The sequence below is a fragment of the Botrytis porri genome (assembly GCF_014898465.1).
Source record: "Botrytis porri strain MUCL 3234 chromosome Unknown BPOR_006, whole genome shotgun sequence".
Taxonomy (NCBI): Eukaryota; Fungi; Ascomycota; class Leotiomycetes; order Helotiales; family Sclerotiniaceae; genus Botrytis; species Botrytis porri.
Window position 1 is genome coordinate 863,120 of NW_024066080.1, and position 18,043 is coordinate 881,162.

The window sequence follows — 18,043 nt, forward strand, 5'->3', positions numbered from 1 at the left end:
CTTAGGTCGCCTTTTTAGAGAGTGAAGCTGCTGGCCTTTTGCCCATCAATAGGAATGGGAATGGCATCTAGGATTTATGGCGGGAATCTAAACAATCCGCATTTCTGTGGGAGATTCGCACCTGTTGCATCTATTTTGAGAGAAGAATAGTCTCGATAGTAATAAAGAAAGGAAAATTAGTATCAGAATTACTCAACCAAATTGAATTGAGGATTGGAGAAAACCTCCAAGCATGGGCAGTGAAATTTCAGATATACTAGTAGACGCGACAAGACAGTAATACCCGTTTAGTTCTGAGAGCGCACATTAGACCCAGATCCCTGAGACAAATTCCACACAATAATGTCCAAATTACCTAGGTAGCTAGCAACAAGGGCGCTTCTCCCCCTATTCTAGCGCCCGATTCGCTTTGGGTAAAACTGGGCATAAGCGCGGACTGGCAGAATGGACGCAGTAAAACAATTGATCAGGATGCAGAGGCGGCGACGCTGGGAATGAACCGTTGAAATGTGTAATGTACATAGTGAAATACTCGATAAACAGAAAGCAGGCGCATATGATAACATCTAGAAGAACCCTATAAATCTAATACTCATAGATTTTCGTCGTAGCTATAATAAAAACAGATGTCTTGTATTGCAAAATTATGGTATTCAAGAATCGTATCAAACCATCTGCCAACTCACTACTAACGTACGTTAAACGCCTGCTAGATCAATAACTTCACTTGACCACCTATGTCATAACATTTCCCCTTCCTCGACCTTTCCTTTCGTTTCCACACAGCCGTGTGCACTACTTCTCAGACGTAGCCCCTTCCCTCCCACCGACATCTCTTCCCAAGTTCCTCGTATTCTCCACCGCCTTAGATACCAACTCGGAGAAAACCTGATGACCTTCTGTAAGTTTATCGTGCAGTGAACGTTCATCTTTATTGTCCTGAGCGCGATCTACCAGGCCCTTCCATCCTTCTTGAATTCTACCCTTCATCTCCGTATGATTTGGGAGATTTTTCATGTGACGATCGGCTTTATATTCCCTTTTATGATCTACTCTTCGCGTCAAATACACAGTGGCAGCGTGGCCTTGGACAGCACGAATTCGATCGACCTCCTGTTGGTAGGCAGTATCGTATATATTGAAATCGGCTGCTGTAGGGGATTCAGCTATCAATTCTTGTACGGGTCCATCTAGAGAATCGCCGTCTTCCCCAACTCCGGCACCAATTCCTAGGTACAGAGGCTGTTCATCCAAAGGATCGTGAGCGTGCCCCTTGTCACCAGATTGCTGTTCCCGAAACTCTGGGCGGTTTTCTATAGAATTAGATGAATCAGTCCTCGAGATAATACGTGATTGGACTTTCTTGACTATAGGCTCCTCGTCCGCTACAATTGTACTAGAAGAGTCCATTCGGCTCGCCATAGTCCTGGGACCATCAGCCGATGGATATGTTCCATCATGGTGTACACCTTCAGCAGCAAGGGCTGCTTCAACTAGACGTCTGTCCTCGAGATCCGAACTTTTGGACCTATGAAGCGCGGATTCTTTTTGCTCGGTCATCCCCATCGATGGGTGCAGAACACGAATACCTTTGCCTAATGTCTCAGAGATAGCGTTAGGTCTCCTCTGCTCCACTTTAGACTTGAATTTCTTCACAGCCTTCATGACCGCGAGAAGACCCCTCATTTTAGCGGTTATTGCATGATTGACCTCGATTTCACTCGGCGGCTCAACCAGATTCGCAATGTTCTCTTCCTTTGGTAGTAATGGGTCAGTTCCATTATTGGTCACCCAAGAATGTTCCTGCTGAACGTTAGCCGTATTCGGTAAAACTTATAGGGGAAGCATACGCGAATTTCATCCATAGTAATTCTTTTTCTTGGATCTTTTTCTAGGACTCTTTTCATTAAATCGACAAACTGAGGGTCGGTACTCGGCTCATAGTCAAGCTCATCATTTTTGATTGCTTCATACAATTCAAGAACTCCGGTCCGTTCGAAAGGTATGTGACCGAAGCGCAGACAATACAATGAGATTCCCATGGACCATATGTCAGCTGCCCTTCCGGAAACATCGCCGTGCTTCGTTACGCACAATTCTGGAGGCAGAAATGCCGGTGACCCTGTGGATTTGGCTGTCATCATATCTGAAGCCTTTTCGAACATCTCAGAAACTCCGAAATCCACAACCTTCAGCACGTCGTCTTCGGTCAAAAGTAGATTATCCGGCTTGATGTCCCGGTGCACAACGCCTTGAGCATGAACTTCGTGATGTAAGCCATTATATCAATACAGAAGATTACCGTAGGTACTTACGATATTCAATGCCAAGTATTAGATCTCTGAACCAGCATCTACAACTTTCAACGTCATATGGATCTGCTTTCTCTCCAAGCCCAACCTTCATGACAACGCCTTTCTTGCACATTTCCAAAACCATATAAAGAGAATCTTCCTCTGGATCATCCAAAACTTCTATCAAACTAACAAGATTGGGATGGTTCAATTTTTTCATGATAGCGATCTCCTCTTTGATCAGATACAAAGGATTTCCTTGTTGCTCATTGATATGGATGTCGGATGCCGAATGGCGATGAAGAGGAGAATTGAAACCGCTCCCTGCTGCGAGATGTCCGGGTCGTCTGACATAATGTGGTCTTCGAAGGATATTCGATTGTGCTCTTTTCCGTAACCTTGATTTGGAGAACTCTTTAACTGCCTATGTACCCAATATTAAACCAATAGTCAATGGCTTAGGACAGAAGTCCTTACAAATTCCGTTCCGTACTGATCCACCGCTAGATGAACAGCTCCAAAAGAGCCCCTGCCAATTTCATCCTTGATAATATATTGATTAATGTGATGTTCGGCTCTCCCATCCTCTTCATTATTCATGTATTCGGATCTTGCATCAAGCGTTTCCTTTTGCAATTAGCATATTTCTACATACGAATATCCAGATAGTGAGACTCGGGCCTAACCTTTACTTGCCGGTGTGCAGAGGCACTGCGACGGTGATGTCGAAGAGGACTTTGATATGCGGGGGTGGAACTTGACGATCCATTAGCGGGAGATAAAGATAAGGAGGGGTCTTTTGGAGGCGATTTACAGGTATTGTACCAAAGGTGGGCGACCATCAACTAGTTCACCGGGTATATTGAGAGAAATGCCTATAAAGGAGGTAAGTTAGTTTACATTATAGAGAGTATTGGTACTTATGGTCGCGAGATTGAAACCCTTCACTTACCATGAGAAGGAAGAATGCCCGCATCAGCCTCTGTCTGGGTAATATCACCCGGATGACCTGGTTTTTCACAATCGCCAGCGAATGAAGACATTTTTTTTTGTAAAAGTTAGATATCTCCCTTCACATCTCAAAGGCCAGCTATGTTGAAGGTCGAGTAGAGAAAAGACAAAGAGAGAAATATTTGGAGGGAAGGGGGGGTAGGGGGGGAAAGAAAGGTAAGATTGAACAGTGAGGCTACCAAAAATTAATTTGGCGAATGAGGAGCTTTGGTCAAGGGGTCGGCCGATCTCTGGGATTAGAGGCATTAGGCTTGCTTAGCTTGATAAAAGCTTAATTTGATAGCGTGCGTTAAGCCTGTACTTATCATTTTAATTTCGAACTTGGTACCATATTAAAGCCTATTATTCAACGTTGAACCACCCTTACCGTACGTATATAACACATAATACATAATACATAATACATACAGAGGAGTACATACCGACGAAGCCTTGTCAATAATAATAAGTTACGAGGCCAAAAGTGTCCCAAGGGAATATCAACCCTCAGCAATACTTCAGAATACAACTATATTGTCACCATGGTTGTTTATTCCTTCTACATATTCGATAGGCATAGTGAGTCAATACACGTCTTGGAATTTGCAATTGACACTAAACCATATCCCTCAGCCGAATGCATCTATTCCAAACTCTGGCACCGCAATAATGACCGACCCCTCTCCACCACCGGCGCAACTGCGCGACCCATTTCCGGCTCCAGTAACTCCAGCGCCGCACCTCCTCTCAAGGTTCCAGAACTTGCCGTGCCGAGGAGTCGCCCCGGGAAGTTGAGCGCGCAAGATGATGCGAAATTGATATTTGGTACTATATTCTCGCTGCGGAACATGGTGAGAAAGTTAGGAGGACCGGATGATAGCTTCATATCCTTTCGAACGGGACAGTATAAGTTACATTACTATGAGACGCCAACGAACATCAAGTTCGTGATGCTTACCGACACACAAACTCCAACGATGAGGCAGGTACTACATCAGATATATGTCAATCTTTATGTGGAATTTGGTATGGACCTTCCATTATCATTCTTACAAAGTGCTGATACTTCATAGTTGTCAAGAACCCGCTATCTCCCGTCGAGCACCCTGGAGGCGAAGGAGTTGCAAACGAGCTCTTCGAGCTGGCCCTCAACCAATTCGTTAAAGGCGTTCTTTGATGTCTAATGCGCCTTACGAACTTGATAATTTACACGCAGTGGATATTCAATGTCGCACATCACTTAATTTAAACTGCAATACAATAAAGCATAGTTGCAGGTCAAGGCGTTTGGAGGATATCGGAGTTGAGGTTAAAGGGGGCAAATTGGTAGAATAGAGAGTCGAGAAAGGAGTCGGCCTGAGAAATTGAGGAAGTCAAAACGCCAGAACTTCTAGTTTTGGGTTGGCCAGATAACATCGTTGAAGCCGACTAGCTTTAGATTTGATAATCAAATGGTTTCCACGATGATATGTCTCATTTTACTCTGCATCGTCTAGGGTGGATTCGACAAATCAAACAATCTTCTATTCTTAGCTACTTCGTATCCTAGACTTTGAAGATCAAATCATAGCATGTATATCAAAGTGGCCAAGCCGAATAGAACAGACGATACAGCTCTCAAAGGTCTAAAGGATGATACAATTATGCCATTATTTTGGTATCTTTTACATAACTCGTTTCTTCTTTCGCCTCAATGAAGTTCCCGCAACCTTGCCCAGTAATGATTCCCATATTCCAAAAATTCCCTCGACTTTGTATAATACTCGCCCATATCCAATCTAATAAGATGTTACTTTGTCCGCGGGGTCTACCGCTTTGCCCCATGCACTCTCAAATCTGCTAGCAGTTCCCACGTCTATGAGACTATCTTGGCCATTCGAAGCCACAGAGCTCATTTCAGATTCGCCCAAGCCATTCTTTGGCACTAACATGGCACTCCCAAAGTCATCGATCGGATTAATCTCATTCTCGTGACTAGAGTAAACCACGGCGGCAAAAGCCTCTAGTTCCCTAACCTGCTCCATGGCCTGAAGGTATTCATTAGGCACACCATTTCCAATGGAGTGAGCCTGTCTGGTAAGCACAGCTAAAATCAATGGAAGCTTTACCGCGTTTGGCTCAACGATTTCAGTAATACGAGCATCTTCAGGTTGAGAGGGAATCTTGAAGCTTTGTTGAGCGATCTTTTGTTCAACAAGAGTTGAGAAACCGGCATCAAGAAGCATAGTCAGAACGTGGGAGAATGGTGGAGAGTCAATGAGATCCGAGGTTTCATCAAGGAGTCGTCTTAATGGTGACACAGGGGATGATGAAGGTGTCTCAAGCTCCATAGTTTTCATACCGGATTCTTTGATGACAAAGTCCTCTTGGTCACGAGGGGGCAAGAGGTATTGTAGCCAGCGAGTAGCCTGTCTGTCTTCGGGAGTGGCTCCTTCTACCTTTTTACGGACCTCGAGCGTCAATTCAGAGAACTTAGCCATGGTGAGCTCCTCTCTGATAGAAGTATCCTTGAACACTTCTTTTACCGCAGCTTCAACCTTGAACATAACATCTCTCCACCCTCTATGAAGCAACCACCAACTGAATGTCAGGTATCGTCTATTCGTCTCGAAGTCGTTTCCATAAGCTTGATCTGAATTATCATCGTCATTGTTTTCCAAGCTTATTGTTGACTGCTCTACGCCACCAGTAGCTAGCGAGACTACACTCGAAAGATAACTGCGACGTCCTAGGAGATTAAGTTGAATCCGTGTGAGTAGTGTGAGAAGAGAGAGTGTGTATATCAAAGTGAATGATCGCGTGATAGCTAGCAGATATTAGTAACGAATATAAAATCGAACTTCAATTAACTTACAGCTAATCTTAAGATCATTCCATAATTGCATCTTCGACCTTTTGATCTTTTGTGCTTGCTGTTCTCCTTGTTGCCCTCCATCTTGTGCTCCATCAACCCCTAACTCTAATCCTGAAGGTATTCCGAGTTGACTTATATGCATTCCACTATCACTAAAACTCACCATGCTTCTACCATCGTCATCGGTAATGCTCGGAGGACTGGAACCCCAATCTGATCGACGATCAGCTCCATTTCGTGCCTGCTTCGCAGCTTTCTGTTGTTGCAACTCGTCGGTGATTCTCTCCGTTTTCAATTCTGCAAGAATGTTCTCGGTGGCGGTGGGCAGGAGGGCCAAGACGGTGTAAGTACAGTCCTCTTGATTTTGTTCAAACCGACGTCGAAGACTAAGAATAAGTGGATAAGCATAAGTCACTATCTCGGTGGGTATCAAACTTTACTTCTCTCGAGCTATACGATCACTACTCATACGTTGTCGAGCATCAGAAATCTTTCCTAGCACGTACTGAGTAGCTACATAGCCTACACCAATCACTCCGAAACCAATCGCAAGGGGAGTTCTATTCCTCCTTGCCCATTTGCGAAGGGAATTCATGATTTTGTTCTTTTAAAGAAAAAGAATAAAACAACAATCACATAACGTTGAAGGATGATTGTGTAAAAGCTTGAAAATGTGAAGAAAACAATATAATATTGAATGCTGAAATGAGAAGATTTAATTATAGAGTTTCCCTCAGGAACTTTGAAATGTGAGGAAAGCTCCCTTTGTTGTCTCTGAAGACCGAGGATGGTAATTTGCCAGCCGTGCCAGCCACAACTCGGCTGACAGACCCATTGATATTCATGTACCGATAAGCATTCGAGTTTACTCCGTACACTATTGAATCTATTGCATAATAACTCCTTACCCCTCCATGTAAATGCACAAAGGCCAAAACGACCAAAACGATCAAAGCTTATTAAAGTGCAAAGCTTTTATAAAGTGCACGATCGAACTCTAGAAACAACAAACACAAACACAAATGAGAAGATTGAATAGTGGCAATGGACCAGCGTAGACCGCCAGAATACATTATTGAGGTGTTTGCGGACCCTACCTCCGTGAAAGAGGTCATTAGAGGCAAGTAGAAACGGTGTTTTCTTACCTTCATCAACATGACTTATTACTATTATGCGCCCGCTAACCCGACTCCTATACAGGCATTCTACATACCATTTTCTTCCAACGTTTCTTCCCCTCTATTAGACCAAAGTCTCGCGATGTTCTCGACATGACTCTGCCATACATTGAGAATGTTGAAATCGAAACACTTATCGATCAAAGGACCGCTGCTCTGGTGCGGCAACTAGATACCACCTCGGAAACTGGCGCGAGAAACACTGGTGTTAGAGGACAAATGGCTGTTCAATTTTTCGAGAAGAAGAGAAGAAAGGCTTGGTTTACGAAGGGCGTATGTTGATTCTGGAATTCAATTCCGATCATCCGGGTCGCATTCTTTCTGCCCAAAATATCTCCTTGGCTAACTTGGATAATACAGGAGGAAGAGGTATGTTGGGAACAGTGGACTTTGGATGTCACCTTAGCTACTCCGCGAACAGAAAGTGGTAAGGACACTTGAATACTCTATCATATGGTTACGGCTGGCTCACACATCACGCTCTACAGAACGAGCAAAGGTCAGAAACGCGATGGAGGCTATGTTACTGAAAGCGGCAATGAAGATCGTAACAACAGTCAATACGGAGAAAGATCATATACCACCTATTACCACGAGCGAGGCAAATCCGTTCCCTTATCAGATTACTATAAACCCCAGAGCAGATAGCTGGGGGGCTCGTATGAGTTTGTTTTAACACCACAAGATGATACGGGCATTGTAAATATTGACGTTGGCGTTTCGGAGCTAGATAGAGGATATTTTGGATACAGATACCCAATATGAATTGATTTTTATTCAACGAGATCCTATGTATCTCCTTAACATACAAGTAGTAAGTGATGTGAGGCACATGATGACGTATTCTACCCACTCTTTCCATACATTTATCTCCTGATAACCAAATGCTGTATGTATTTCTGCGGATCCAGATATTCAACACCCTTTACGAATCAACTTCATTGAAATAGTTATCATTGTTACTATTACCATACCTAGGTATGGTCTACAATGCCCGTATATTGAAGGTATACTCAGTGTGTAGGTCACGAGTACAATCACATAAATCAGGTGCTCGTGCCAATATAAACTTTCTTGGTTGTCATAGTGTTCAATGCTTTATAGAGATACTCAGCCATGAGTTGCAAATCGGTATGAAAGTCATAAGTTCAATCATGTAATAAGTAGGTGCTCGTGCCACTGACTTTCTAAATTCTCATAATATCATAAGATCGTAAATCCATATCACATCAGGCTTTGCTGAATCCCCTTCCCCTTCCACGTCCCCTGCCGAATCTAACACTACTCGGAACAAATCTCAGTGATGACATGGCCTTTTCTAACCCTTTCATCTGATCGTCTTCTGGTTCAAGAACTGGTGCAGCCGTCTCAGATACTTCCATGTCATCATCTTCTGTCTGCGATGGGGGGACACCTGGTCCACAAGTAAATTCTTGGTCGATGCCTTGATTGTTCAAAGTTGGCTCAGTAGTGGCGGCATGTTGTCTAACTTCTTCGACTTTCATTTTTGCTGCCGAGCTGTATCTTCGATGTCCATGGCGTCCTGATCTAAGCATGGAGCTTTTATGATCAATACCATCATTCACAACGAAGAAGTCATACTGCTGAGGGAACATATGTTTATCAATGAGATGCATACGTCTCTTCTGAGGAGTTGAGCATTTCCTATCACAGTCCTCAACAAAACAAGAATACTATTCGAGAATCAGTAGCTACAGACTATACACACTTAGGGATTATCTTACAATCTTTTCTCCTCGGTCCTTCCTAACACTAACCAATGCATCATGATTTTCCTCAATATGAAGATTGAGAAAATGTTCCGAAGGAAGGTTCTTACGACATTCCAAGCATCTGTTCATGTGAGACTTTGTATAGTGTACTTCGTAGTCATCGAATGAAGGGAAGGATAATGTTCGCTGATGACCTGGCAAAGAGCACCGCATTACTGTAGGAGCTTCACCGGTCTCCTCACCAAGGTGAACAAATTTGGAGGAGGCTTGAGGTGTAGAATTTGAGGTGACTTTGGTTTCCTGTATGTCGGATGAATTGGGAGTCTCTATAATCTCTGAACCTGGTGAAGAAGGATCATCAAACTCTTCATCTCGTAAACGTTTTGTCATTGTGTACCAAGATGAAAGAAAATGAAAAGAATGTTATAAGATGCGGGGGAAATTACTCTATTATTCGAAAGTAGTTTTCCTCTGCTTCGGATTCCCCTTCTTTACCTGCAATGATTTGATATGTCCTTCTCACCCACCTACAGTCAAGATATCGAAGTAAATCGCTGACAATAAGTGAGTGTAGACAGTTGAAAATTGAGACTTGGAAGTTGGAAAAGGTTGCAGCTATTTCTGAGTGATGGATAGTGTAACAATGTCCTTCCTGATCTGATGTTAGACTATACTTGAGTATTATTTCTTTTTTTTTGCTCCGGTGACAACAGATTGTCTGACATACTCCAGTGGCAGGTAGTATTTATTATTATTGTCAAAGATTACAATTATGTTGCGAGGTTGACTTGGCATAAATATAAGGCGGTGTATAGAATGTAATACGGCAGAAAATAAAGGGAAATCGTACTAAACTTACCAGTAGGGAACTGAAGCATCACTTCAATCATAACTCATCATCGAACTCTTCCCCTCGTTCTCCTCATGTATTCTCATAAGCATAAGGCTCAGAAAGACCATAAAGTCTTTTTGTCATTTCAATCTTGCTTAATTCCTTGAAACCATAATCGAATAGTGAATTATATTTCATCGAATTTGTATTCACCTTGATTTTTTGCCAAATTCCCCCCAAACTTCAATTTTGTGATCTTCCCTCACATTTATTTTCCCACCAGACTCCATGGCCAACTCCTACAACTATTATTCTGGTGCAGGAAGACAAAATTCAACCTAACAATAAGTCGACCTTGGGATTCTTCATAATCTCCCGAGGAACTTTCGCTATGGATAAATCTTCTATTCAAGAAAACTGGCTGTAAGTGCCTATTGTCGCAGTCGCAGCTATTATGCCGCCGATTCATGCTAACTTTTGTCTCCTCAGCGTTGCACAAAAGGTTGAAAAGGAGCTACAATCGCAGCTGAATAAAGATTCCCCTACATTCGAAGATATTCAACATCTTCTCACACAGTCCGTTATTGTATCCTTGTCTTATCGCACGACTCTAATGATACCAGGTTGCGCATTGCTTGTGAAGCAGTTATCTTTGGCGACTTCGAATATGCTACTAAGCAGCGTGTACAATACCGTCTCTGGGACTCGCATAGTCTGATTAATTCCCGATATCGAAAGCTCGTCGCTCATTACCGTTCCGCCGATCAGAGACGCCGTGCTGTGGAGCGCCGAAAGCTTGAGAAGCACTATGTCGATTTCCTCAAAGAGAGCCAGTATTTCTACAAGGGATACATTCAGCGTGTTGCTTCTCACTATGGTCCTCTTCCTGCATTGCAACGCATCGCAAACCGTCTTTCATTGAGCCCGCTGTCTGTGGACAAGCCTATCAAAGCTGGCAGAACCCTTGAATATCTGCTTAAGCTTTCCTGTCACTTCACCCTACTTCGTCTCGGAGACTTGAGTAGATATCGAAATGACTTAAGAACTAAAGACCGTAGCTGGGACCCGGCTCTAGGATACTATTCTCTAGCTGAAGCTCTTTATCCTGATTCTGGTAATGCTCACAACCAGATGGCGGTCATTGCGCTCGCTGATGGCAATCATCTCGATGCATTATACCATTTGCTACGTGCAGTTGCTGTCAAAGAACCCCATACATTGGCTCGTGGAAACTTGGCTATTGAGTACAAAAAAATATCTACCAGTTGGGAGAAGGAAAGGCAGAGTAGACGTCGCCCAGCACCCGTCGAGTCCGCTCTTGTCATTTGGTTCGTGAGACTACATGCAAGATTTTATAAGGGTGTGGAATTTTCTACGCAAGGTGAATTAGAGAATGAAGTTTTGGGTCAATTGGTCTCGGCCTTGAAAGATCACTCGTTTGAGGAAACTCTAAACAAGCTGGTGCTAATCAATATGGCTGCAAATTATCTGGCAACCCAGAGGCTTACAGGTAAGTTGAATCCCCCTTATCTTGATTTTAGTTTTCCTTGTAGAGATTCTGACATGCTATGTAGAAGCGGAGGGTGGTGTAACCGATGACCTCAAAAAGTCTTTTTATTTCCTTCTTGGCTTCAACCTTCAAGTATTCTGCGTCCTGCTGCGAGCACTTATCTCAGAGCTTGCCGATGCAGCTGAAGCGGAGAACTTGGAGTCTTTGACTGCCACAGATTCATCCGGCGATTCCTTCGAAAAGCTCAGCCCAGTCGCAATTAGAGTTCTCCCCACTATTCGACAATACTTTGCCTGGATTATCTCTCAACGTCTCCTCCTTGTCGGTCTCGGAGATGGAGTTGACCGGGAGTCTACAGGTCCATTAATTGGTCATATTCAGAGAATGTGGAAGACAGCTGCAGATGCACTTTCCGCCCTCGTCGGTTTCTTTCCTGTCGCAACGCTTCCTTATCTTTCGTATTTATTGCCTGAAGACGAACAGACACTTGGATTTAAGCCTCTCCGGGATTTGCCAGATGGTTTGGAAGAATACAGTCTCTACAATAAAGATGATGGCTTTTTGAAAGCTCGTATCTCCGACGGTATCATTCGGCAATCCCATAACGAGAATTATGCTCGTATCCGGGATATCCTACGAGCTGGCATGGCTCTCCATTTTGAAAAACCATGTCCAATTATGATGACTGATGATAGTAGATTTGTCTATGGTACTGAAAGCGCTGTTGTACCCCCTTCAAATGGCTCTGCAATACCAAGTCAGCCAGCGAAATCCACTTACGCTGTCCAGAACGATGCGAACACCAGCAGCGAGGTCCCTGTAGTATCGGACTCCCTGGGCATTATGGATAATGAAATGAATCGCATGGTGGACGATTTACTTGAGCCTGCAAGTCTTGCTCCTAGCGAAGATACATCTTATGGTTTGAGCAGCTCTACTGCAAATGCTGTATTTGCGCCTATTGGCTCTGAAAGAGCACGTCCATTGGCAAATAACCATATTACACCCACCAAAGGCTTTCCAGGTCTACCTGGAATCTGGGGCTCGCCTTTTACACCCAAGCCTAATGAGCTTCGACCCATCAGTCCCGAAAAGTCATCAAGCTCTTGTGGATTTTCATCAATGAATTACTCAACTAGTAAAGACCAGCTTGCTGCCGTTGCGGCCCTCGACAACATGACAGGAATGCAACAAAGAGGCACAAATGGTGGTGCCAATAATGCAAAGAACCAATTCTCATCTTTTGATGCCTCCACGCCTGTCAACCAAATGTTGCAGGAGTCATTGACGAAGCAATTTGGACCCATGTCAATCTCATCGTCGGGGTTTTCAACAAACAGCAGCATCTACGCGAACAACTCACCACCAAAGGCATACTACGGCAAGACTTTGGGTGGCCCATCCTATAATGGACATGATAGTAGTACCTATACAGGTGCTAGCGAGTTTGATCGAAGTGCAATGTTACAAAGCTCAATTTGGAACAGTCAGACAGAGGATGGCTATTACAACCGTACACCCCCCGCTGGGCAAGGTCACAGAGGCTGAGTTCAATTCATTGTCATGAATCATTGAAGGTTCATTACAACCCACCAATCTAATATCGTCGTTATTCACACCCGCATCTTCATCCGACAGTGGTCTTGCGTCTGTCGTCATTAACCAGTAAGATGTTTTTACTCTTACATAGTCCAGGTTATTATCAGGGATTCATCAGCAATCATCAGCAGGCAGATGTCATCAGCACATTGTAAGAAAATCACAGTCAGAAGCTGTAACTGAGAGTTATCAAAGCAAATATCAGTAAATAACGTTTTATTGGGTTTCAAAAAAAAACACGCTAGCTCTATGAATTGATCGTGGAGGATCGTAAGGTCAATGCATCATGCACTACATCATTTCGATTGTAGACGCTCCTGTTGTTGAAACCATCACCCGAACGCCGTCTAGAATCAGAATGGGAAATAGCTTATAGGTATCTATTGGCTGGTAGGCTTGTAAGTCTGCTTAGGGAAGGGGAATCTGCAAATATCGTTAGTTTGTAATTTAAACAATTTGATGAAATTGTACACCGATTTATCACAATGAAATGTGCATGTATGAAATGATTGAAAGACTTACGAAGGGCCCAACTCCTGTATGCTCAACTTAGCCAACCATTGTCCTTGATCAACGCACTGATTGAGGGATTCTCCAGCAACCAAACCAGCAGTAAAGCCAGCAGCGAAAGCATCTCCTGCACCCGTGGTGTCGTTGATCAAGTTCTTGTCGATGGCATGAACTGGATATTCCTTAACATCTTGTCCGTTAACAGCTACAATAGTAGGAAGAGTTCCTTGTGTAATAATGGCAACTCTCTGTCTCTTCGTGTTCGCTTTTGGCAAAGCAGCCAATGCCTTAGCAATCTCCTTGATATCCTTAGACTCAACACCATGGCTTTCAGCCCAGGCCAAAGCCTCAGTCTCATTACCAATGACATAATCCCAGTAAGGAGCAGTAGCATCAAGAGGCTCCTTGAAGAATTGAGAAATGAATGGTGCAGAGAGGGAAAAGACAAATGTCTTGTTGTTCTTGGCAGCCTCTTCAGCAAGAGCTTGGATAGCTGGTGGGCAGACGGTCAAATGATATCCACCAACAAAGTAGTGTGTAGCATTTTCAACCAACTTCCAGACCTCGGGCGACTTCAAATGTTCCAAATCGTAGTGGTTGGCAGCGCCCAAATCAGTACACATAGATCGGTTGTGGTCGGTGATCACTACACCACAGCGTCCAGTGGGTTGGGTTTTGTCAACACGGTATTCGACACGGAGACCGGCGGTCTTGACAGCATCGTGCAAGATGGCGGCATATTTGTCGTCGCCGACTCCACCGAGGAATACAACGCTGTTGGGAGGGAGAATGTATTGGGCTCCACGAGCAGTGTTCTGGGCTCCACCTCCGGCAATCAATTTGGCGGAGTAGTTGTTGAGGAGATCTTCGTAGATGCCGGCGTGTTTCTCTTCAGCGAGGATGGCATCGTTGGGCTTGAGGCCGTACTTGTCGAGAAGGGCTTGGTTACCTTGAGCTTGAATATCTGTATGATAAAGTTAGTGTCAGTTGAATTGTTATGTTGGCAGAATATAGGTTGAAAGCCTGGACGGAGATAGCTCTTTCCCTTGAGAATGATGGACTCGAATCTCGAATTTTGCTACTTTGAAGCTGTTGAGAGCTCTACATATTGATTGTGCGTCGAAGGGTGACACATTAAGAAATGGTTCAGATTATAACCTTTACTTACCAAGCAATGGGTTCTCCAAGCAAAGGAGGGCGTATTCTTTAGTTCCAGACATGGTTACTATAGCTTTGATGGTATATTTTAAGTTGTTGTATTTTAATGGCGGGGTTGCGGCGTGGTGAAGAAAGATATGGTGGGGCTGAAATTGGGCTCAGCTTCCGAGAAACAGAGGCCCACTGCGAGGAACCAATTCTTAAGAGGTCATAATGGGACCCAAGAAATATTGTTCCCACGGTTCATAAAATAACAAAATAAATAAGAGTGCTTGTGAAATCACAGAATAACACATGTATGTTCTTGTGAAACGAGAATCGAGTCATTGGAGATTACGAGGGTCAAATTTCGGATCCAGGTTGGTAGAAAAGCCATCAATTCATTTTGTTTAGTGCCTGTTAACATGCCATCACGATCTCCTGATCACTACTAAATCATGCCAGAGCACACAAGATTGTTTGGTAGAATTCTTTTCTGTCATCCTCATTGAGATCCATCCCAAATTACAAAGATGCAGGCCCAACATATCCGAAGCAATGAAAATCCCCTCAACTCGCTCAATCCTTGACCTTTTGGGTACCACGTAACAGACCAGTTCTTCTCGCAGCGATAAGACCAGCCTTTTGACCTTGTGCGGCGTATCTTGAGATTGTGGATGCTTTACCAATATGTTGATGGTTACCACCCTATTTTTCATTAGCATATGATTCTGGCACGGTTGGAAAATTATACATACTCCGTGAGGATGGTCAACAGGGTTCATGGCAACACCACGAGTCTTTGGCCATGAGTTACGCTTGACGGCGAACTTATGCTTAGCACGGGATGCCTCTGTATAAATTGTCAGTATATCCGACTTTCCATATCCTTTTCATGTCGATTGGGCCTTTCAAAACGTACTCAAGAGAGGTTTGTCGGTTCTTCCACCACCAGCAACAATACCGATCATTCCACGGGCACTGCTCTTAATGACCTTCTTGGCACCGGATGGGAGCTTAACACGGGTCTTTCCCTCATCAGGGTTGTGTCCGATGACGGTAACATAGTTACCAGAGGTACGTCCCAACGCACCACGGTCGCCTGCCTTCTCCTCAACATTTGAGATAACGGTACCTTCTGGAACAGATCCGAGAGGGAGAACGTTTCCGACTGTGAGGTTGGCGTTCTTTCCAGCGTAGATGAACTGTCCGGTGTACATTCCTTCGTTGGCGATGAAGGTCTCGGTGTGGAGCTTGAATCTGTATGGATCGCGGAAGACAACCTTGGCGAGGGGAGCACCACGTCCTGGGTCGTGGATGATGTCCTTTACGACACCACGGACGTAACCGTGTCTCTCAGCATAGTCGAGAGTTCTGAACTGAGCAGGTGCCTTGTTCAATCTTGTGTTGGCTGTAAAGATCGAGCCACGGCCCTTTCTTTGGTTCCTAATCACTCTGCCCACTGTTTACGAGAGGTTAGCAGACTTCCAAAGCATGTTGTCGAAGATTGAAGCTATTCTGAGTTCAAATGAGAGAGTGCAAGGTGGAAAAAAGCGCGATCAATCCCATTTTAGGGTGAATAGTGATCTTGGAAAATTGAGTCTATAGTTTTTTGGAGTAGTAAAACAGAAATTGAAGACTTAACTTACTCTTTGCAGTTGTCGCGACGATTTGGGAAAATTGTGTCGGGGAAGAGATTCAAAAGTTAATCGACTAAGATTTGGCCATGCTCAATGTGTTGTGTGCGCTAATAGATTAAGCGACGCACGTGATTTGAAAAATTGACTTTCGCTGGTTATGACTTCTCCAGCCCATGCTGATTACATGATTCAAGCTTGAAGCCTTGCTTTCGAGGTATGAATCTTCCGAAGGTTTACCGTATAATCTGAAATAATTTAATTCTGATTTCAATGTAAATAACAACGAGTCAATCTTTTCATAATTAATTATTTAATACTTATAGTATTTTAATTCTTCTTAATTATAAAAGCTAATGAATTTTAAAAATTTAAATTTTAAAACCTGTAGATAAATATTTTCATATTTATAAAAGATTGATAATATAATTATATAATATATATTATTAAGTTCTAAGATATTATAGATTATAAGCTAATAATAAAATTTAAAATATAAGAAAATAAGACTAATATCTAATCTATTTTAAAAAGCAGGTTTCGATTAATAATCAATACTGATTATATGAGTGATATAATATATAAATCTAATAATTATTAATTTTCTTATTTTATATTAACCCTTGTGAACTTTCTTGTTCGACTACTCATTAATTAGACTCACGGAGCCCGACATATTCCACCGAACAACCTCAGAGCTATCTATCAGTACCAAGAAATTAAAGTTCATATACCGATATCAACACCAATAAACTCCATTATTTTGCGATGTCTTCCTCGGACCCTCTCGAGATAGCATCTACAATACAAAGTGCCTCGATAAAGCGCAATCCGTCTCCCAACCATGACATAAACCCCACCACCGCCGCCTCCAGCAAAGAGCCCGTAACTGTTCATCCAGACTACGCATTCGATGATAAAGATAGTATCGATGGCGAGGAAGAGATAGAGGATATTCCCTACGATGTTATAAGACCACTTCCACGACGTGCGAGTTTCCCACCAATACCCGATTTACGATTTGAGCAGAGTTATTTGGCTAGTATTGCACATGCGGATTCATATTGGAAGGTTGCTTTCATAACGGTTAGAGATCAAGTATGTTTCTTGTTTCCCAATAGTTATCTATTCCTCATTTGAAAACTGCGGGACACGCAGGCTAATTCTTGTTCCTAGTTATGCATGCCACTCATTCAAGGCATTGCCGTAACTCTCCTCTGGGCTGGCTGGAAGCACTGGAACAAGAATGCCAAACTGAGTGGCAACAGTGCCGGCGCCCGAGTCCGTCGATGGTGGTACACGGTCAACAACTGGCCGATCAAGGAGAAGATAGCGGAGATTGGAAAGAATGCGAAATTGGCGGCGGAATTGGGGGATGTAAGTCCCCTTGCGATGCTGTATTGAGTTTTTTATTGCTGATGGATTTGGGCAGTTTTATAAGACTCAAGCTTCTGCCGGAGATTGAGCTGATGAATGACGAATGTGGTGTTTTGTGAAATGGAATTGGCGTTTGCATGGACGGCGTTTGGGACAATTCATTGAAAAAAATACTGGTTTAAATATCGAGGTCTTCGAGTAGATGGAACTACACACTGTGCGGATGCATGTGATATATTGGGATAGCAAAAAGCTCTAGACCAACTCGATACATTATCTCACCACAACACGAATTCTGTCAACCTACGAGTAGCAGACTCTTCTGGGATGGTCGTGATAGGGTGGAGAAGATATATGTGGGCATATACAATTATAGTGCAGTAGCCACGAGA

The 18,043-nt window shown here is 43.4% G+C and overlaps 9 protein-coding genes across 9 annotated transcripts; 4 read left to right on the plus strand and 5 right to left on the minus strand.

The window, feature by feature from the left end:
• Positions 1-795: 795 nt before the first annotated feature.
• EAF01_004784 (uncharacterized protein) lies at positions 796-3,337 on the minus strand (the record flags this gene model as incomplete). The annotated part of the gene is made up of 7 exons (XM_038913038.1): positions 796-1,803; positions 1,851-2,263; positions 2,316-2,718; positions 2,772-2,921; positions 2,981-3,050; positions 3,109-3,169; positions 3,247-3,337. The coding sequence occupies 7 exons, from the start codon at positions 3,335-3,337 to the stop codon at positions 796-798; spliced, it is 2,196 nt and encodes a 731-aa protein (XP_038771124.1).
• A 307-nt stretch (positions 3,338-3,644) lies between these two features.
• EAF01_004785 (uncharacterized protein) lies at positions 3,645-4,878 on the plus strand. Its single transcript, XM_038913039.1, has 3 exons — positions 3,645-3,863; positions 3,918-4,310; positions 4,358-4,878. Exons 1-3 carry the CDS (start codon positions 3,827-3,829, stop codon positions 4,459-4,461), a joined length of 534 nt encoding a protein of 177 aa, XP_038771125.1. The 5' UTR covers positions 3,645-3,826; the 3' UTR covers positions 4,462-4,878.
• Positions 4,879-5,062: 184 nt separating this feature from the next.
• EAF01_004786 (uncharacterized protein) lies at positions 5,063-6,733 on the minus strand (the record flags this gene model as incomplete). Its single annotated transcript, XM_038913040.1, has 3 exons — positions 5,063-6,090; positions 6,139-6,524; positions 6,579-6,733. 3 exons carry the CDS (start codon positions 6,731-6,733, stop codon positions 5,063-5,065), a joined length of 1,569 nt encoding a protein of 522 aa, XP_038771126.1.
• A 449-nt stretch (positions 6,734-7,182) lies between these two features.
• EAF01_004787 (uncharacterized protein) lies at positions 7,183-7,992 on the plus strand (the record flags this gene model as incomplete). The annotated part of the gene is made up of 4 exons (XM_038913041.1): positions 7,183-7,258; positions 7,339-7,589; positions 7,677-7,743; positions 7,805-7,992. The coding sequence occupies 4 exons, from the start codon at positions 7,183-7,185 to the stop codon at positions 7,990-7,992; spliced, it is 582 nt and encodes a 193-aa protein (XP_038771127.1).
• A 553-nt stretch (positions 7,993-8,545) lies between these two features.
• On the minus strand, positions 8,546-9,439 carry EAF01_004788 (uncharacterized protein; the record flags this gene model as incomplete). The annotated part of the gene is made up of 2 exons (XM_038913042.1): positions 8,546-9,010; positions 9,062-9,439. 2 exons carry the CDS (start codon positions 9,437-9,439, stop codon positions 8,546-8,548), a joined length of 843 nt encoding a protein of 280 aa, XP_038771128.1.
• An 833-nt stretch (positions 9,440-10,272) lies between these two features.
• On the plus strand, positions 10,273-12,939 carry EAF01_004789 (uncharacterized protein; the record flags this gene model as incomplete). The annotated part of the gene is made up of 4 exons (XM_038913043.1): positions 10,273-10,304; positions 10,371-10,457; positions 10,505-11,391; positions 11,456-12,939. The coding sequence occupies 4 exons, from the start codon at positions 10,273-10,275 to the stop codon at positions 12,937-12,939; spliced, it is 2,490 nt and encodes an 829-aa protein (XP_038771129.1).
• Positions 12,940-13,370: 431 nt separating this feature from the next.
• EAF01_004790 (uncharacterized protein) lies at positions 13,371-14,720 on the minus strand (the record flags this gene model as incomplete). Its single annotated transcript, XM_038913044.1, has 3 exons — positions 13,371-13,413; positions 13,513-14,464; positions 14,669-14,720. The coding sequence occupies 3 exons, from the start codon at positions 14,718-14,720 to the stop codon at positions 13,371-13,373; spliced, it is 1,047 nt and encodes a 348-aa protein (XP_038771130.1).
• Positions 14,721-15,216: 496 nt separating this feature from the next.
• EAF01_004791 (uncharacterized protein) lies at positions 15,217-16,338 on the minus strand (the record flags this gene model as incomplete). The annotated part of the gene is made up of 4 exons (XM_038913045.1): positions 16,287-16,338; positions 15,560-16,099; positions 15,396-15,490; positions 15,217-15,345 (listed from the first exon to the last, which is right to left on the minus strand). Coding segments are annotated over exons 1-4 (765 nt in total). The 5' UTR covers positions 16,288-16,338.
• Positions 16,339-17,042: 704 nt separating this feature from the next.
• On the plus strand, positions 17,043-17,739 carry EAF01_004792 (uncharacterized protein; the record flags this gene model as incomplete). The annotated part of the gene is made up of 3 exons (XM_038913046.1): positions 17,043-17,372; positions 17,451-17,651; positions 17,707-17,739. The coding sequence occupies 3 exons, from the start codon at positions 17,043-17,045 to the stop codon at positions 17,737-17,739; spliced, it is 564 nt and encodes a 187-aa protein (XP_038771132.1).
• Between the last annotated feature and the right edge of the window lie 304 nt (positions 17,740-18,043).

Excerpts from the sequence above, each read along its gene's own strand:
- EAF01_004785 (XM_038913039.1), top strand. The coding sequence starts at position 3,827 with ATGGTTGTTTATTCCTTCTACATATTCGATAGGCATA. Across the intron at positions 3,864-3,917 it reads CTACATATTCGATAGGCATA|CCGAATGCATCTATTCCAAA; the intron begins GTGAGTCAATAC and ends CATATCCCTCAG. Across the intron at positions 4,311-4,357 it reads CAATCTTTATGTGGAATTTG|TTGTCAAGAACCCGCTATCT; the intron begins GTATGGACCTTC and ends GATACTTCATAG.